The following is a 14,788-nucleotide window of genomic DNA, read 5'->3' as shown; positions in this document are numbered from 1 at the left end:
TTAGACCGCCACCCATTTTCTCCCCAGCCTACTCTGGTGGCAGACTTGGGATCATCATTACAGCGCAGCCGATTGTCCGTGATTGAGTACGCTGTTTAAAAAAGTGACCACCGTGCCTTCTGGATTCAGGCGCAAAAATCTCTGGCCCATCTTTGCCAGTGTGGCTGGGCGACAGCTAGTAAGATTAGATTGGACCTCTGGGCTCAGAAATATCCCTCTGCCCTGTGGGGTGGGGCTGAGGGTCTCATAACACCTGGGATTTTGGAAAAAGGATGCATTCCTTTGCAGATCATTTCAGAACCTGCCCTTTCTGAACTTAAAAGAACGAAGGGCCCCTATCCCAGGTATTCACCCATAAGGAATGGGAACAGAATGGGACTTAAAACTTGCAAAGAATTGTCCTGGATCAAATTTATTCCAGCAAATGCTTCAGACGGGGAAGGGGAGGGTGCGGTCTCACCCTTCAAAATTCTGTAGCGGGGTGTCGGGGCAGCCCTGGTCCAAACGCCCATCCTCGCAGGGCAGGTGTCTTTATGTCCCCCTCAAAGACAGCGCCCGCTCCTGGCACTCACCTCGCCAAAAGCCCCTCGTCCGATCACCTTCAGGATCTCAAAGTCATCCCTCCGCAAATGCAGCTGCTTGGCCTTGGTGGCGAAAGGGGAGGCTGGAAGAAGAATAAGAGACAGGAAGGCCCCCCTGGTTTTACTGGGGTATCCATTGGCCGTAATTAAAGAAGAAAAAGATGAGTACATGAAGGCTCTTTCCAAAACCGGCCCTCATGTACACTGCCACTGTTCCACATAATACCTGCCTGTTCCACATTTGTAAGGACTCAACCTGTTAGTGTGGCAGTGCCTAAACTTTGGAACTCCCTGCCTATTGATATCAGGCCTTCACTGTACTCTTTTCAGCATCTTCTAAAAACATTTTCATTTGGACAAGCCCACCCAGCTGTTTAGCTGATTCAAGTTTTAGTCTATTGTTATTTTAGCTTTTTGAAAGTCTTATATTCTTGTTGTTCATTTTTCTTATTGAGAATTTCATTATCTCTTTGAGGTTTTTTGAAAAAGAATCAAGTGGTGTTACAGGTAGGTAGCCGTGTTGGTCTGACACAGTCAAAACAAAATAAAAAAATCCTTCCAGTAGCACATTAGAGACCAACTAAGTTTGTCATTGGTATGAGCTTTCGTGTGCATGCACACTTCTTCAGGTATCTTCAGGTATCTTCTTCAGGTATCTTCTTCAGGTATCTGAAGAAGTGTGCATGCACACGAAAGCTCATACCTATGACAAACTTAGTTGGTCTCTAAGGTGCTACTGGAAGGATTTTGTTGTTGTTGTTTAATCAAGTGGTGTATACATTTTATGGGACCCTAACCTATCCACTCTGAAGGAAATCAGCCCTGAGTGCTCACTGGAAGGAGAAGATCCTGAAGCTGAGGCTCCAATACTTTGGCCACCTCATGAGAAGAGAAGACTCCCTGGAAAAGACCCTGATGTTGGGAAAGATGGAGGGCACAAGGAGAAGGGGACGACAGAGGACGAGATGGTTGGACAGTGTTCTCAAAGCCACCAACATGAGTCTAACCAAACTGCGGGAGGCAGTGGAAGACAGGAGTGCCTGGCGTGCTCTGGTCCATGGGGTCACGAAGAGTCGGACAGGACTAAACGACTAAACAACAACAACAAACTGTCACTGTCACAGAGCCTTTCATTGTTAAAAAAAACCCATCCACACACATTTCCTGCTCATCCTATAGCCTCTGGGGACCTGTGCTTGGTTTCTCGGACCCAAATCTCTTCCTCCACACAGTCACTGCAATACTGTAGCTGGGACGGGTCAGTGATATATGAGCAATTTGAAAGTGAAATGCTTTGTAAATTCTGAAATTTTGATTTCCCCTTACAAAGCTGCAGAGCTTTCACGCTTAGCCAAAATTCAGCAGAGCTGTTGAATTCAGGAAGCAGGAGATGACTCGCTCTAGTTGTCAATTCTAAACCTCCACTTCATACAGCCATCCTCTTGCAAAGCTTATCCTAATCTGCAGGTGCCAGCCTGGTTCATGTGCAACCCAAAGTGACGCCAGCAAAAGCTTTTATTCCTATTTTTATTTTTGTCTATTTATTTATTTATTTATTTATACCCCACCCATCTGACTGGGTTTCCCCCACCACTCTAGGCGGCTTCCAACAAATAACAAAATACATTAAAATATCACAATTAAAAACTTCCCTAAACAGGGCTGCCTTTAGGTGTTTTCTAAATGTCCGGTAGTTGTTTATCTCCTTGACCAAAAAGGCCCTCTGCCTGGTTCCCTGTAGCTTTGCTTCTCGTAGTGAGGGAACCGCCAATAGGCCCTCTGTGCTGGACCTCAGTGTCCGGGCTGAACGATGGGGGTGGAGACGCTCCTTCAGGTATACAGGACCGAGGCCGTTTAGGGCTTTAAAGGTCAGCACCAACACTTTGAATTGTGCTCGGAAACGTACTGGGAGCTGTTCAGCTGGAAACAGCTCCCAGAGTAGTAGCGATGGTAATAAGGTGGTCCCATGATTCTGGAATGCCCTCTTTCTAACATCTTCCATGTTGGCCCTTTGATGCCCTCTTTGTGGCTCAGGGCACCTTCCAATAAACAACACGTGGTCCAGTTCCTGTTGAGTGACGGCTCCCCTGTATTCACTAGAGTTATGGTGCAATACCTGACCAGGATTTTTGAGATCAAATCCAGTACATCTGGCCTACCCAATAGTGACTGCTGAGGATTCCCTATCCTTCACCCTTTTCCCCTATTCATTGTGTGTTTTAGAATCTTTTATATATAGATGGTTTGTATGATTCTATTGTTTTATATTGTTTTATGGTGCTGGAGGAGACTCTTGAGAGTCCCATGGACTGCAAGAAGATCAAACCTCTCCATTCTGAAGGAAATCAGCCCTGAGTGCTCAGTGGAAGGACAGATCCTGAAGCTGAGGCTCCAATACTTTGGCCACCTCATGAGAAGAGAAGGCTCCCTGGAAAAGACCCTGATGTTGGGAAAGATTGAGGGCACTAGGAGAAGGGGACGACAGAGGACGAGATGGTTGGACAGTGTTCTCGAAGCTACGAACATGAGTTTGACCAAACTGCGGGAGGCAGTGGAAGACAGGAGTGTCTGGCGTGCTATGGTCCATGGGATCACGAAGAGTCGGACACGACTAAACGACTAAACAACAAACAACAACAACATTGTTTTATATATGCCAATAAAGGTGTTGTGATTGAATAAGGTGGTCCTTGCCCTCCCGCCAGGGTTCCTCGTGATGTACATAAGTTCATTTTTTTTGCATCCAGCAGCTCAAAAACTGCACAAGAGCATGGCAGAGAGAGGTTTATAACCACCCTGGCATGTAGCCCCACTGTTGTGATCACAAGCTGCAGTTCCATCAAAGCCATGCCGGAGATCTCCCAACACAAGTCAAAGGAAGCCAACCAACTTTGAAGCGACTTTTCGGATGACACCGTCCATCAAAGAATTAAGCATGCAGAAAATATTTTGTGTCTTTTACAGTTGAGAAACAAGAGACAGGTGTCTTGATCAGTGTGTGGACACTATTTATTTAGTTATCTTCTCAAAGCACACAGCCTTGACAAAGCGGATTATAATACAGCTAAGCTAGTGCAAAACAATGTAATTCAATTACAAAAAACAACAACGGAACAATTTCCTGAGTCTTTGCAGTTGCGCAACTAAGGGGTGGAGTTTTTTTTTGTTTGGGGGGGTATGTTATTGGACTTCAGATCTCATCATTTCTGACCACTGGCACTGCTGTCTGAGGCTGATGGGAGTTCATAAAGACCTGGGGGAACACAGGTGACCCATCCCTGAAGTACATGGGGGTGTGTGACAAATGGGTTCCTGATTCACAGCAACAAAACGTGGAATGGATCATTTCTGAGATCGCCTGGCAGAGCTGGCCAGGATGGTGTGGCCAACTCGCAGCAGCAGCAAGCCTGTGATGTCACTGGATTCCAACTCCCATCATCCCCTGCCAATGGTCAGGGATGATAATAATAATAATAATAATAATAATAATAATAATAATAATAATAATTTATTATTTATACCCCGCCCATCTGGCCGGGTTCCCCCAGCCACTCTGGGCGGCTTCCAACAAAACATTAAAATACAGAAATCCATCAAACGTTAAAAGCTTCCCTAAACAGGGCTGCCTTGAGATGCCTTCTAAAGGTCTGGTAATTGTTGTTCTCTTTGACCTCTGGTGGGAGGGCATTCCACAGGGTGGGTGCCACTACCGAGAAGGCCCTCTGCCTGCTTCCCTGTAACTTGGCTTCTCGCAACGAGGGAACCGCCAGAAGGCCCTCGGCACTGGACCTCAGTGTCCGTGCAGAACGATGGGGGAGGAGACGCTCCTTCAGGAATACTGGACCAAGGCCGTTTAGGGCTTTAAAGGTCAGCACCAACACTGATGGGAGTACTAACAGACCCTCCAAGTGTCCCTATTTTCCAGGGAGACTCCCGAATTTACAGAAGCCACCCCGGTTTCTAGTCCAGGATCATGTTCTCATAGAGGCCAATCAGATGCCCCAACAGGAAACCCACACGCAAGATCTGAGCACAAGAGCCCTCTTGGTGGGAAGCTATGAGCCGGAAGCTGGATTTCCGCCTTTTGCTGCCCAAGGAACAGGAGGCAGCCGGGGTCCATTTTCCATCACCTCTTCAGGGCCTTTAAAGCAGACCACAATCCCAGCATGCTGATTCACACACCTCCTTGCTCTAACCACTAGGTCTCAATCCTACCAAAGCTGGATTGAAAGACAAAACAAGGAAAGCGGGTGGTGAGGCTGCTAAGCTCTGCCTGTGGCTTGAAAGCCGCTGTGATCCAACTGGCTCACCTGCCCCTTTCGGTGCCCGGGGTGGGGCCCTATGCCTGCATGCCCCATCATGCCACCCTTGGCAGCCTTGTGCACGCAGTGGCACCTGTCTCTTCCTGTATGGGCCGCCGAGGCATCTCTGAGAAGGAAGGAGGCAGAGCGACTAGTTGGGAGAAGGAGCGTCAGAGCAGGGTTGGAGCATGCCAGCCTCCTTGCACTCCAAGCATGAAATGCAGGGTCAGGCCCAGGTCTGCAGCATCAGCTTTGGGACAGGGTGGGGAAGCAGTTCTCCCTTTAAACAGAACAAATACTGCCACAGAGCGAAGGCAGCAAAATCGGGGGTCCAGGGGTTAGGTTTGGGGACTCTCTCTTTCCCACCCCGAGAACGAATTATCCAGAACAAGCCGATTCATGGAAGGTTCTAAAACTCCTGTGCATTGCAACAACCAACTGATCTCTGTGTAGAATTTGCACACCCATCCATTCTGTGAAGAAGAAGTCACACTGGAACACACTAAACCACCTTCCCCAGTATACTGCTTCCGTCAGACGTGCGCAGCAGGCGCTATAGAAACTTCTGTCGCCTACAGGACACAAATCCTGCTTGTGGGTTCCGGCGCTGTGAGAACAGGAGGCTGGACTGGATTGGCCCCCTGTGGCTCTTCTGATGTTCTTATGTACAGCAGGGGTGAGGGGCCTCTGAATTTCCAGATATTGTTGAACTCCCATCTCCCTTGACAATTGCCTTGGTGGGGTTGCGGCTGATAGGAACTGGGAGTCCAGCAACATCTAGTGAGTCACAGGTCCACCTCACCCCCGAGGCAACCAGGTCTCTTGGCGGGAGGACATTAAGCAGGAGGCTAGCTACATAAGAGCTGACAAATTCCCCAAGCCTTGAGGTGCATGATTAACAGAAAAACCTCCCCTTCCCTCCAGTGCCTAACTTGTAGAAAACAGGAGATGTGCTATGGCTATATGAACATTGGACCTTTGGCCCCTTTTTCCAGAGACATGGGGGAAAGTTGGGATGGTCTTAATGGCGGTACTGCACTCTGCTCAATCTCAGAGGCACTGTTTTTCAGCTGTCATTTGGCGATGGGGGAAGCTAACCCCCGGTCCTGAAAGCAGGCAAGTTTGTTGGCCAAAATAAGCCCAGCACACTCCTTTTCCCGTACATAAAATTAATCAAGCTATACAATCTGCCTCAGGCTTGGAACAGGTGGAAAGTGACAGGCGCTGCCAATTTCATTAAGGGATATCTCTCTCTCTCTCTCTCTCTCTCTCTCTCTCTCTCTCTCTCTCTCTCTCTCTCTCTCTCTCTCTCTCTCTCCTCTCTCTCCCTCTCAAAAGCAACAACAATGGCAGGGTTTTGTCGGGTGAGAAGAAAACCTAAGGACAGCCTGCTGGATCCAGTCCAGCCTCCTGTTCTCACAGGGGCCAACTAGATGCCCCAGTGGGAAACTTGCAAGCAGGATTCAAGCACAATAACTGGTCTTCAGAAGCATGGCTGCCTCCAGTTTTGGAGACAGAGCATAGCCATTGTGGCTAGAAGCCAGTGATAGCCTTTTCCTCCTCCAGGGATTTTGTCCCCTCCTTTTTTAAAGCCACCCAGGTTGGTGGCCAGCACTGCCTCCTGTGGCAGTGAGTTCCGTAGTTTAACTACACGCTGCAAGAAGAAGTACTTCCTTTTACCAGTCCTGACTCTTCAAACGTTTGGCTTCACTGGACGCCCACGAGTTCTAGTGTTAGGAGAAAGGGAGAAAAAGTTTTCTTCGTCCATTTTCTCCACGCCATGCGCCGTTTCCTAAATTTCTATCATCTCGCCTCTTGCTCACCTTTTCTCTAAAGTAAAACGCTGCAACCTTTCCTCACAGGGGAGCCCCTCCATCCCTGTTATCATTTTGGTTGCCTTCCCCGAATCTTTTCCAATTCTACAATAACTGGAAATTCTGCACTCTCAAGGCCCACTCCTATGCTGTAGGGACAGGAAAGAGAGGTGGGCAGGCGGGCAGCAGCAAGCTTGGTGCACAAGCGTCTCAAACACAGGCAGGCAGGTCTCTTCAACCCTTGGCAAGAAAATGCCCACTGGGCAAGCACTGTGCCCAGAGACGCTGCTTGCATGCAGAATTTCTGGATTTGCTGAGCCTGGCTGCACCCTGTGGAGGAGAGACCCAGGAGTCCTGGCTCTCATCCAGGCCTGTAGCTTTCCAGATGCAGTTGGAGCAGCCAGCATGGCTGATGAGGGTTGTAGTATAACGATGTCTGGTTCCTCAGCCCTAACCACTAGCTCTCCTTTTCGGAGAGGCATGCACAGAGGAAGGTGGAAGCCCAGCTCCAATTAACTCAGGATGCATTTGAATTATACCAGCTGCTGGGAATCTCCAGTGGGGAGGGGTCCCATGGGGGCATCTCAGTGTGCACAGGATACCAGGCTAGATGGGAGCCCTTTGGTCTGATCCAGCAGGGCTGATATTAAGCTCTTAAGCAGGCATCCCCAAACTGCGGCCCTCCAGCTGTTTTGGCCTACAACTCCCATGATCCCTAGCTAACAGGACCAGTGGCCGGGGAAGGTGGGAATTGTAGTCCAAAACATCTGGAGGGCCGAAGTTTGGGGATGCCTGCTCTTAAGTCTTTAGTTGTGATGCATTGCAGAGTGTTGGACTGGATGGCCTCTGGGTGCCCTTCCAACTCTACAATTCTAAGATTCCGTAAGTTTGGACAAGGTCCGGCAGCCAGCGTTTTCCCTGGGGAATGGGAATTGTGTGTTTGTGTCGTTTTCAAGGGGCTGAAGTTCTCTGTCCTTGGTGAACCTGAACTGGCACGATATGTTAAAAAATGCATACTCTTGTTTCAATTCAACCTGTTTTAATTAAATCCCCTTCTCGTGAGCAGCCTGGAGAATTTCGTTACAGGGTGGCCCGTCAAGAAGACTGCAGATAAATCACAGTAAAAGCACTTAAAACACCTCGAGATCCTTCTCGTTCTCTGTTTGTAATTTGGCACAACTTCACTAACGAGCTTCTTCCCTCTAATGAATTTCGCCTCCAGTGGCACCTGGCACATCCAGTCGTTCTGGTCCTCCTGCTGATCGCCTTCATTAGCCCTGTCACATGACCTGGCGGAGGAAAGGTGGCTTCTTCCAGAACATAAAATTATAATCAGAAGAGATGGGGCTGCACAGAACTGAATTGCAGTTGTGAAAGTAGCTGGAGAGGAATTCCTATTTCCTTTGTTTCAAGAAACACAGCACCAACGTTGGGTTGAAATGATTCTACCCACCAACTGGAAAATGACAAACCCTGAACTAGATCAGGGTTTCCCCAAGTTGGGCCTCCAGCTGTTTTTGGACTACAATCCCTATCAATCCTGACCACTGGGCCCTGCCAGCTGGGGATGATGGGAGTTGTAGTCAAAAAACAGCTGGAGACCCAAGTTGTGGAAAACCTGGTCCTGGTGACCCTTTGATTCTATCTCTGTGGGTGTCCTCTCAGAGAATCATGTGGGCAAGGGCATACAGCAGGCACCCCCAAACTTTGGCCCTCCAGATGTTTTGGACTACAATTCCCATCTTCCCCGACCACTGGTCCTGTTAGCTAGGGATCATGGGAGTTGTAGGCCAGAACATCTGGAGGGCCGCAGTTTCAGCCACAAAAAGGATTCTGTAGTATGGGTAAAGATTAAAGAGAGGGCAAATGAAATGATTAAGCGGGAGAAGCAACTCCCCTACGAGAAAACAGTTACAGCGTTTGGGACTTTTTAGTTTGGAGAAAAGGTGAGACAGAGGCGAGGTGACAAAATGATGCATGGCTTGGAGAAAGCGTATAGAGCAGGGATCCCCAAACTAAGGCCCGGGGGCCGGATGTGGCCCAATCGCCTTCTAAATCCGGCCCGCGGATGGTCCGAAAATCAGCATGTTTTTACATGAGTAGAATGTGTCCTTTTATTTAAAATGCATCTCTGGGTTATTTGTGGGGCCTGCCTGGTGTTTTAGCATGAGTAGAATGTGTCCTTTTATTTAAAATGCATCTCTGGGTTATTTGTGGGGCATAGGAATTCATTCATTTTTTTCCCTTCAAAATATAGTCCGGCCCCCCACAAGGTCTGAGGGACAGTGGACCGGCCCCTGGCTGAAAAAGTTTGCTGACCCCTGGTATAGAGAAACTCACTGATCCCTCTTCTCAGGACACTAGAGCCCATGAACATCCAACGAAGAGGACTGTTGGAAGATATAGGGCAGACAAACAAAATGACTTCTTCGCACAGCATGTTGTTAAACTGTGGAACTCACCCCCACAGGAGGCAGTGATAGCCACCAACCCGGATGGCTTTAAAAGAGGATAGAGCATGGAGGAGAGGGGTTTGCTGTGGCGAATACCCATGATGGCTCTGCTCAGTCGAGGCAGCAGTGCTCCTAAATGCTTGAACCTCAGGAGGGGAGAAGAGGGCTCTTGCGCTTAAATCCTGCTTGCCGGTTTCCCCACAGGCATCTGGTTGGCCGCTGAGCTTAGATGGGCCACTGGCCTGATCCTGCAGACCTCTCCTTAAGAATCTACAGCCTCTGAATGAGAGCAGGGGGTGTAGAGAGCTGGTGCGAGGGGGTGTGGCGGCGGCAGCAGCTGCTGCCTGTCCTCTTTTGGCCCAGAGGAGAGGGCCTCCTTCGCAAATTCTTCTGCTGGTGTTCCTCTGCTCCCAAAGAGTTTCCAATCTTAGTTCCTCAGTGGAAAACCAGGCGCGGGCCTAGGCACGCCCAGAGGAACCAGCGGGACCGCATTCCTCGCAAGGCGAGCAGGGTGGGGACAAGAGCCAGGTCTGAACCCCACACGCCAGAGAGGAGAGGAGCGGCAGCCCCTTCCCATGGGTCACGGCCCTGTTTGCCAAACTGCCTGCACGCTTCCCCCCCCCACAAGAAAGGGGACACCAGATGCTGGGACATCCCAGGAGAGCCTTGCCGCAAGATGGCTCCCCTTTCATAAAAGATAATTTGTCAGAAAAGGCAGGATCCCACCCTGTCAGGAGGAGTGTGCCTAGTGGCGAAGGGCTGTCGCTTGGTAGCAGTGCATGAGGAGAGGTCCCAGCTTCTATCCCTTAATAAGAGGGGCAGGTAGTGGCAGGTGAGAGGAAAGACCCCCTCTCTCTCTTTGCCCGAGACCGCCCTGGGGGGCGGGGAGCCACAGCCAGTCAGATATGAAGTTGGAGAGCTTGAGGACCTGGTATAAGGCAGCCTGCTAGTTGGACTCATGGCAAAACTCAGGCAGAAGGTCCCGGGGTTCAATGCCAAGGTGGGCTGCGAAAGAGACTCGCCTGAAACCCTTGAGAGTTGCTGCCGGCCAGTGTGCAAGAAAACACTGAAAAAGAAAAGCGGTCCAGGCCCTATCACAGAGGAGGGAGGGAAGTGCTTGGTGGAATTTCAAGAGCCAGAAGAGGTTGATGCGCAAAAACAAAACTATGCCGTGATAAATCCCCGAAACGAGATATTGATAAGGTGAAAAATACTAAAACTCAACTAACGATTACTCAAAGAAACCTAATAGGTTTAAATTTCCCAAAAGAAACTTTGATATAGAAAAGAAATGGATTTCTCAAAGTAACCTCTAAATAAAGTAAACCTTGACAAGGTGCCGGCTAAGTGATTCGTTTCACTGGAAAATCCTCAGAAGGAAAATGTTTAGGGGCTGAGGTTTCTTTATAATCAAAAACTAAACAGGAGCTGTAAACTCTGAAAAGGATCGAAAATGACATAGCAGTCAGGGATAAACTTCCCCAAGATAAGACTATAGTTGTTTAAACTAAAGGTTTAGCTAACCTATGGGACAATTCAACTAATGAAAATCATTGCTCTTAGGAAAAGATTAAGCAAAGGGCTGTGTAAAAGCTCTCCTAGTTGTGATGTTGTGACGCCATTGTTCAGACTGCCTCTTCATTCGCACCCGCAACTAGTGGAAGCAGACCAGCTTGTGCAAAAGAGACCAACAGCTGACCCAGACCACGCGAACCACCCTTTCCCGGCGCAGAATGTGGATTATTTCAGCGCAGAGAATGTGAACATGCGCACACCCACCCTCAGGCATGTGCACCCTTCATGCACAAGGGGGGGGTGGAGAAAGGCTTCTGTGGGGCCTTGGCTGGGTGTGCTGCTGTGCCGCTGCTGCTACCTTAAAAAGCCACCCGTCTGAAATAAGAAAAAAACAGCCCTCCTGAAGACTGACAGGCAGGTTGGAATCCAAAACCTACCTACCAGGTTGCCAGACCTGACCAGGTTGCCCTGACGACAGGAGCAACAAACAGTTCTGGTATTCCTCCTCCTGCCCCCCCCCCCCCCGGTGATGCATCACCCTCCATCATGAGCCAGTCCAGGCAGCAGCAGCAGCAGCAGCAGCAGCAGCAGCTCCCTATCAGGTGGAGAGGGGAAATGCCACTGTTTTTTACACCCACTCAGGGAGCATTGGTGGGGCAGGAAGGAGATCCCAAGGGAGGGGCAGGCAGGCAGCTCTGTCGATAGACAGCCCAGGTGGCATAGATACCGGCTCGGTCCAGCTATGCAATGCACAAGCAGCTCCCCCCACAAAAGGCCGAGCAAGGAAGGGGGCAGGCTGTCACTTCAGCCAACCAGGAAGGCTCCGCAGACCCCAGGGAGGAGTTGGAGCACCTGCTCTGCATGCAGAAGGGCTAGGGAAGACCCCTTGCAGAACCCCAGAGAGCCAGCGCAGCTGGAGCAGCGCTCAGGCTTGCTAGAAAGTGGCTTCCTGCTGCGTTCTGTTAAAATCTGCCCTTTGTTCAAACTCCACGAGGACTAGCAGCTTGCTCAACCTTATGGGGAAGGAGCAGAGGGCATGCTTTGCAAGCAAAAGGGCCCCAGGGCTCAATCTTCGGCGTTTCCAAGGAAGGATGGGCCAAGACTCCTGGAGAGCTTCTGCCGCCACCAGTCAATGTAGGCAACACTGAGCTAGATGGGAGGGTCGGGGGGGGGGGGGTCTGACAGCTTCCTTGGTTTCTGCACCAAGTCCTCAGGCAACCCCTCTGCTCCTTCCATCCACCTCAGGAAGGGATGCACACCCGTCGCCAAGCAGCCACCAACGTCACCGAGGGAGCACTCTTTGGGTCCCAGATTAAAAATATCTACGCTGCAAGATCAAGGACACACCCACCCAGCATCCAGACTTGAAGAACAGGTCCTGTCTGGTTGCGGAGTGCAATTCACGTGGTAAGAAGGAGCCAGAGGGGGAAAAGGGGTTGGGTGGCGAGAGTTACATCACATTTTGTTCAGAAGGAGCGCTTAAGTGGTTCTCCTGGCAGGAGATGGATCCATGCAAGCAAAGAGGAGGGAGGCCCCTGTGCAGGGTGGGGGCTGCAGCCCCAGTTATGAAGATAGGGGAAGGCCAAGGTGGCGATGGTGGTATTGGCGGTTGGGTTTCTTCCTTGGCTTTCAGTTAAATCATGTTATGGGCGGCAGGAAGCCACAGGAACCTCCTCCGCTATGAGAGCTGCTAAGTTCATCCCAATGGGGCAAATTTAACATGTTACCGAAACACCTCTCTGGCCTTCCTGCTTGGCAGAAGAGCCTAAGAAGACCCCCCTGCTGGATCAGGCCCATGGCCCATCTAGTCCAGCATCCTGTTCTCACAGTGGCCAACCAGATGGCTGTGGGATACTCACAAGCAGGACCCAAGCCCTCTCCCCTCCTGTGGTTCTCCAGCAAATGCTCTTCCAAAGCATTGCTGCCTCCAGGTGTGGAGCAGCCGTCGATAGCTCTCTCCTCCATGAATTTGCTCAATCCTCTTTTAAATCTAGCTTGGTGGCCATCCCTGCCTCCAGCGGGAGGGAGTTTCATAGCTTTAAACTATGTGCTGCGTGGAAAAGCACTTTCTTGGGTCTGCCCTGAACCTTCCAACACTAGATGTCCACTTGCTTCTACTGCTATCTGAGAGAGACAGTTCCCAAGGCTTCATTCCTTGCCACCGGAACATTGCATTTCCCCTTCCTACCCAAAAAGCCCAAGCGTGGAGTTTTCCTCTCTTCCTGCCTGCCTGCCTGCCTGCAAGGAAGCTCCCCTCCTTGTCAACATCCTGAGGCTTCCAGTTCCCCCTTTGAACAGCTGCAGCAGCATTGCGGAGCCATTCCACCAGCAGCAGCGAAAGGGGAGCGGGGATGCAGGAAGGCAAATGAGAGCTGGCTTTTAAAGATGATCACAATGGCTTGTTGCAGATGTTTTGGAGGGCTGCTCTCAGGTCACCGGGTGCCCCCTGCACCAAAAGCTCTCAGAATGAGAACAAAAGAGCCCCACTGGATCGGGGAAATGGCTCGCTTAGTCCTGTTCTCACAGGGGCCAACCGGGAAACCTACAAGCAAGACCCCAGCACAAGAGCCCTCTTCCCCCCTCCTGTGGTTTCCAGCTACTGGTAGGCAGAAGCATTGCTGCCTCCATCTGTGGAGGCAGAGTAGAGCCATCATGGCCAGTAGCCACCAATAGCCCTCTCCTCCATGAATTTGTCCAATTTTCCTTTAAAACCATCTAGGTTGGACGCCTCCACTTTTTCCTGCGGGAGCGAGTTCCATTGTTTAATTATGCACTGACTGAAAAAGGTCTTTCATCTGTCCCGGGTCTAACAATGTTCGGCCACATGGGATGCTCACTAGCTCTAGTGTTCTGAGGGAGGGGAAAAAAAACTTTTCTCTGTCCGTTTTCTCCATGCCGCACACAGTTCTGTGTACTTCAGTTGTGTCACCTGTTACTTGCCTGTTTCCTAAGCTGAGAAGTCCCAAATGCTGCGATCTAGCCATTCCCTAAATATACTGAACAAGATTTAAAAAATCCTTCCAGTAGCACCTTAGAGACCAACTAAGTTTGTCATTGGTATGAGCTTTCGTGTGCATGCATCTGAAGAAGTGTGCATGCACACGAAAGCTCATACCAATGACAAACTTAGTTGGTCTCTAAGGTGCTACTGGAAGGAATTTTTTTTTTGTTTCGACTACGGCAGACCAACACAGCTACCTACCTGTAACTAAATATACTGAGGTTAGGAACCAGGCACCGAGAAAAAGGCAGTGGCCCTACCACCACCACTACCACCTTGACCTACACATCCCCACTGCTTGCAGAATTAGCCTCAATATAACAGTTGTTATTAGTACAGGAGTGGGGAACCTACCTGTGCCCCCCTGATGCTGCCAAACTAGTACCCCCATCATCAGCATCCTTGACCATTGGCAAAGTTGGGAGTCGTAACAATGTCAGGAGGGGTACAGACTGGCTTCAGCACTTGTTGGGGATGTTGGAAAAACAGCCTTTAGATTTTACATCGTCAACCTGCTGGTTCCTTCCTCTCTTGACAACGAAGGAAGGAGTTTAGGTATATTTTAAAAAATAATAATTTTATAAGTTGTGAGTCCTTGTTTCTCAATTCGATCCATTTACATGGTTTTGTGGTATTTTATGCATTGTGACTTGCCGTTATTTTCATTGCTTATAGTTTAGTCATTCTTTATTGTACTTGTTACGTGTAAACTATTTAATTACTGTTTGCTGATATTTAATTTTACTGTTACACTCTAATAGATTATTGAATATTGCCTTATTCAATATAAGTTGTTTAAAGTTATGGTTTTATTATGCAGGGCTTTTTTTCTAGAAAAAGAGGTGCCAGAACTTGTTGACCTTTTTTTAGGGGCATCAAAGTGCAAGTAGATAAATAGGTACCGCTACAGCGGGAAGGTAAACGGCGTTTCCGTGCACTGCTCAGGTTTGTCAGAAGCGGCTTTGTCATGCTGGCCACATGACCTGGAAGCTGTATGCCGGCTCCCTCGGCCAATAACACAAGATGAGCGCCGCAACCCCAGAGTTGGTCACGACTGGACCTAACGGTCAGGGGTCCCTTTACCTTTACCCATCCAAAGATTGTCGCTAAAAAAGCTTCTCTT

The 14,788-nt window shown here is 49.5% G+C and overlaps 1 protein-coding gene and 1 long non-coding RNA gene across 3 annotated transcripts in view; one reads left to right on the top strand and one right to left on the bottom strand.

The window, feature by feature from the left end:
- The window catches only part of CDC42BPG (CDC42 binding protein kinase gamma), a 57,664-nt gene that overhangs the window by 35,573 nt on the left and 7,303 nt on the right, over positions 1-14,788 (bottom strand). For both annotated transcript variants that reach the window (XM_060269735.2, XM_035097811.3), the window contains exon 2: positions 573-664. In XM_060269735.2, coding sequence (XP_060125718.2) covers positions 573-664 — 92 coding nt within the window. The remainder of the gene's footprint in view (positions 1-572; positions 665-14,788) is intronic.
- Positions 11,419-13,234, top strand: LOC148683129 (uncharacterized). Its single transcript, XR_015947520.1, has 3 exons — positions 11,419-11,798; positions 11,910-12,071; positions 13,073-13,234. It is a non-coding gene; the product is annotated as an uncharacterized LOC148683129 (long non-coding RNA).

This window comes from Zootoca vivipara, chromosome 16 (assembly GCF_965207765.1).
Source record: "Zootoca vivipara chromosome 16, rZooViv2.hap1.1, whole genome shotgun sequence".
Taxonomy (NCBI): Eukaryota; Metazoa; Chordata; class Lepidosauria; order Squamata; family Lacertidae; genus Zootoca; species Zootoca vivipara.
This window is presented reverse-complemented; position numbering and strand designations above follow the sequence as displayed.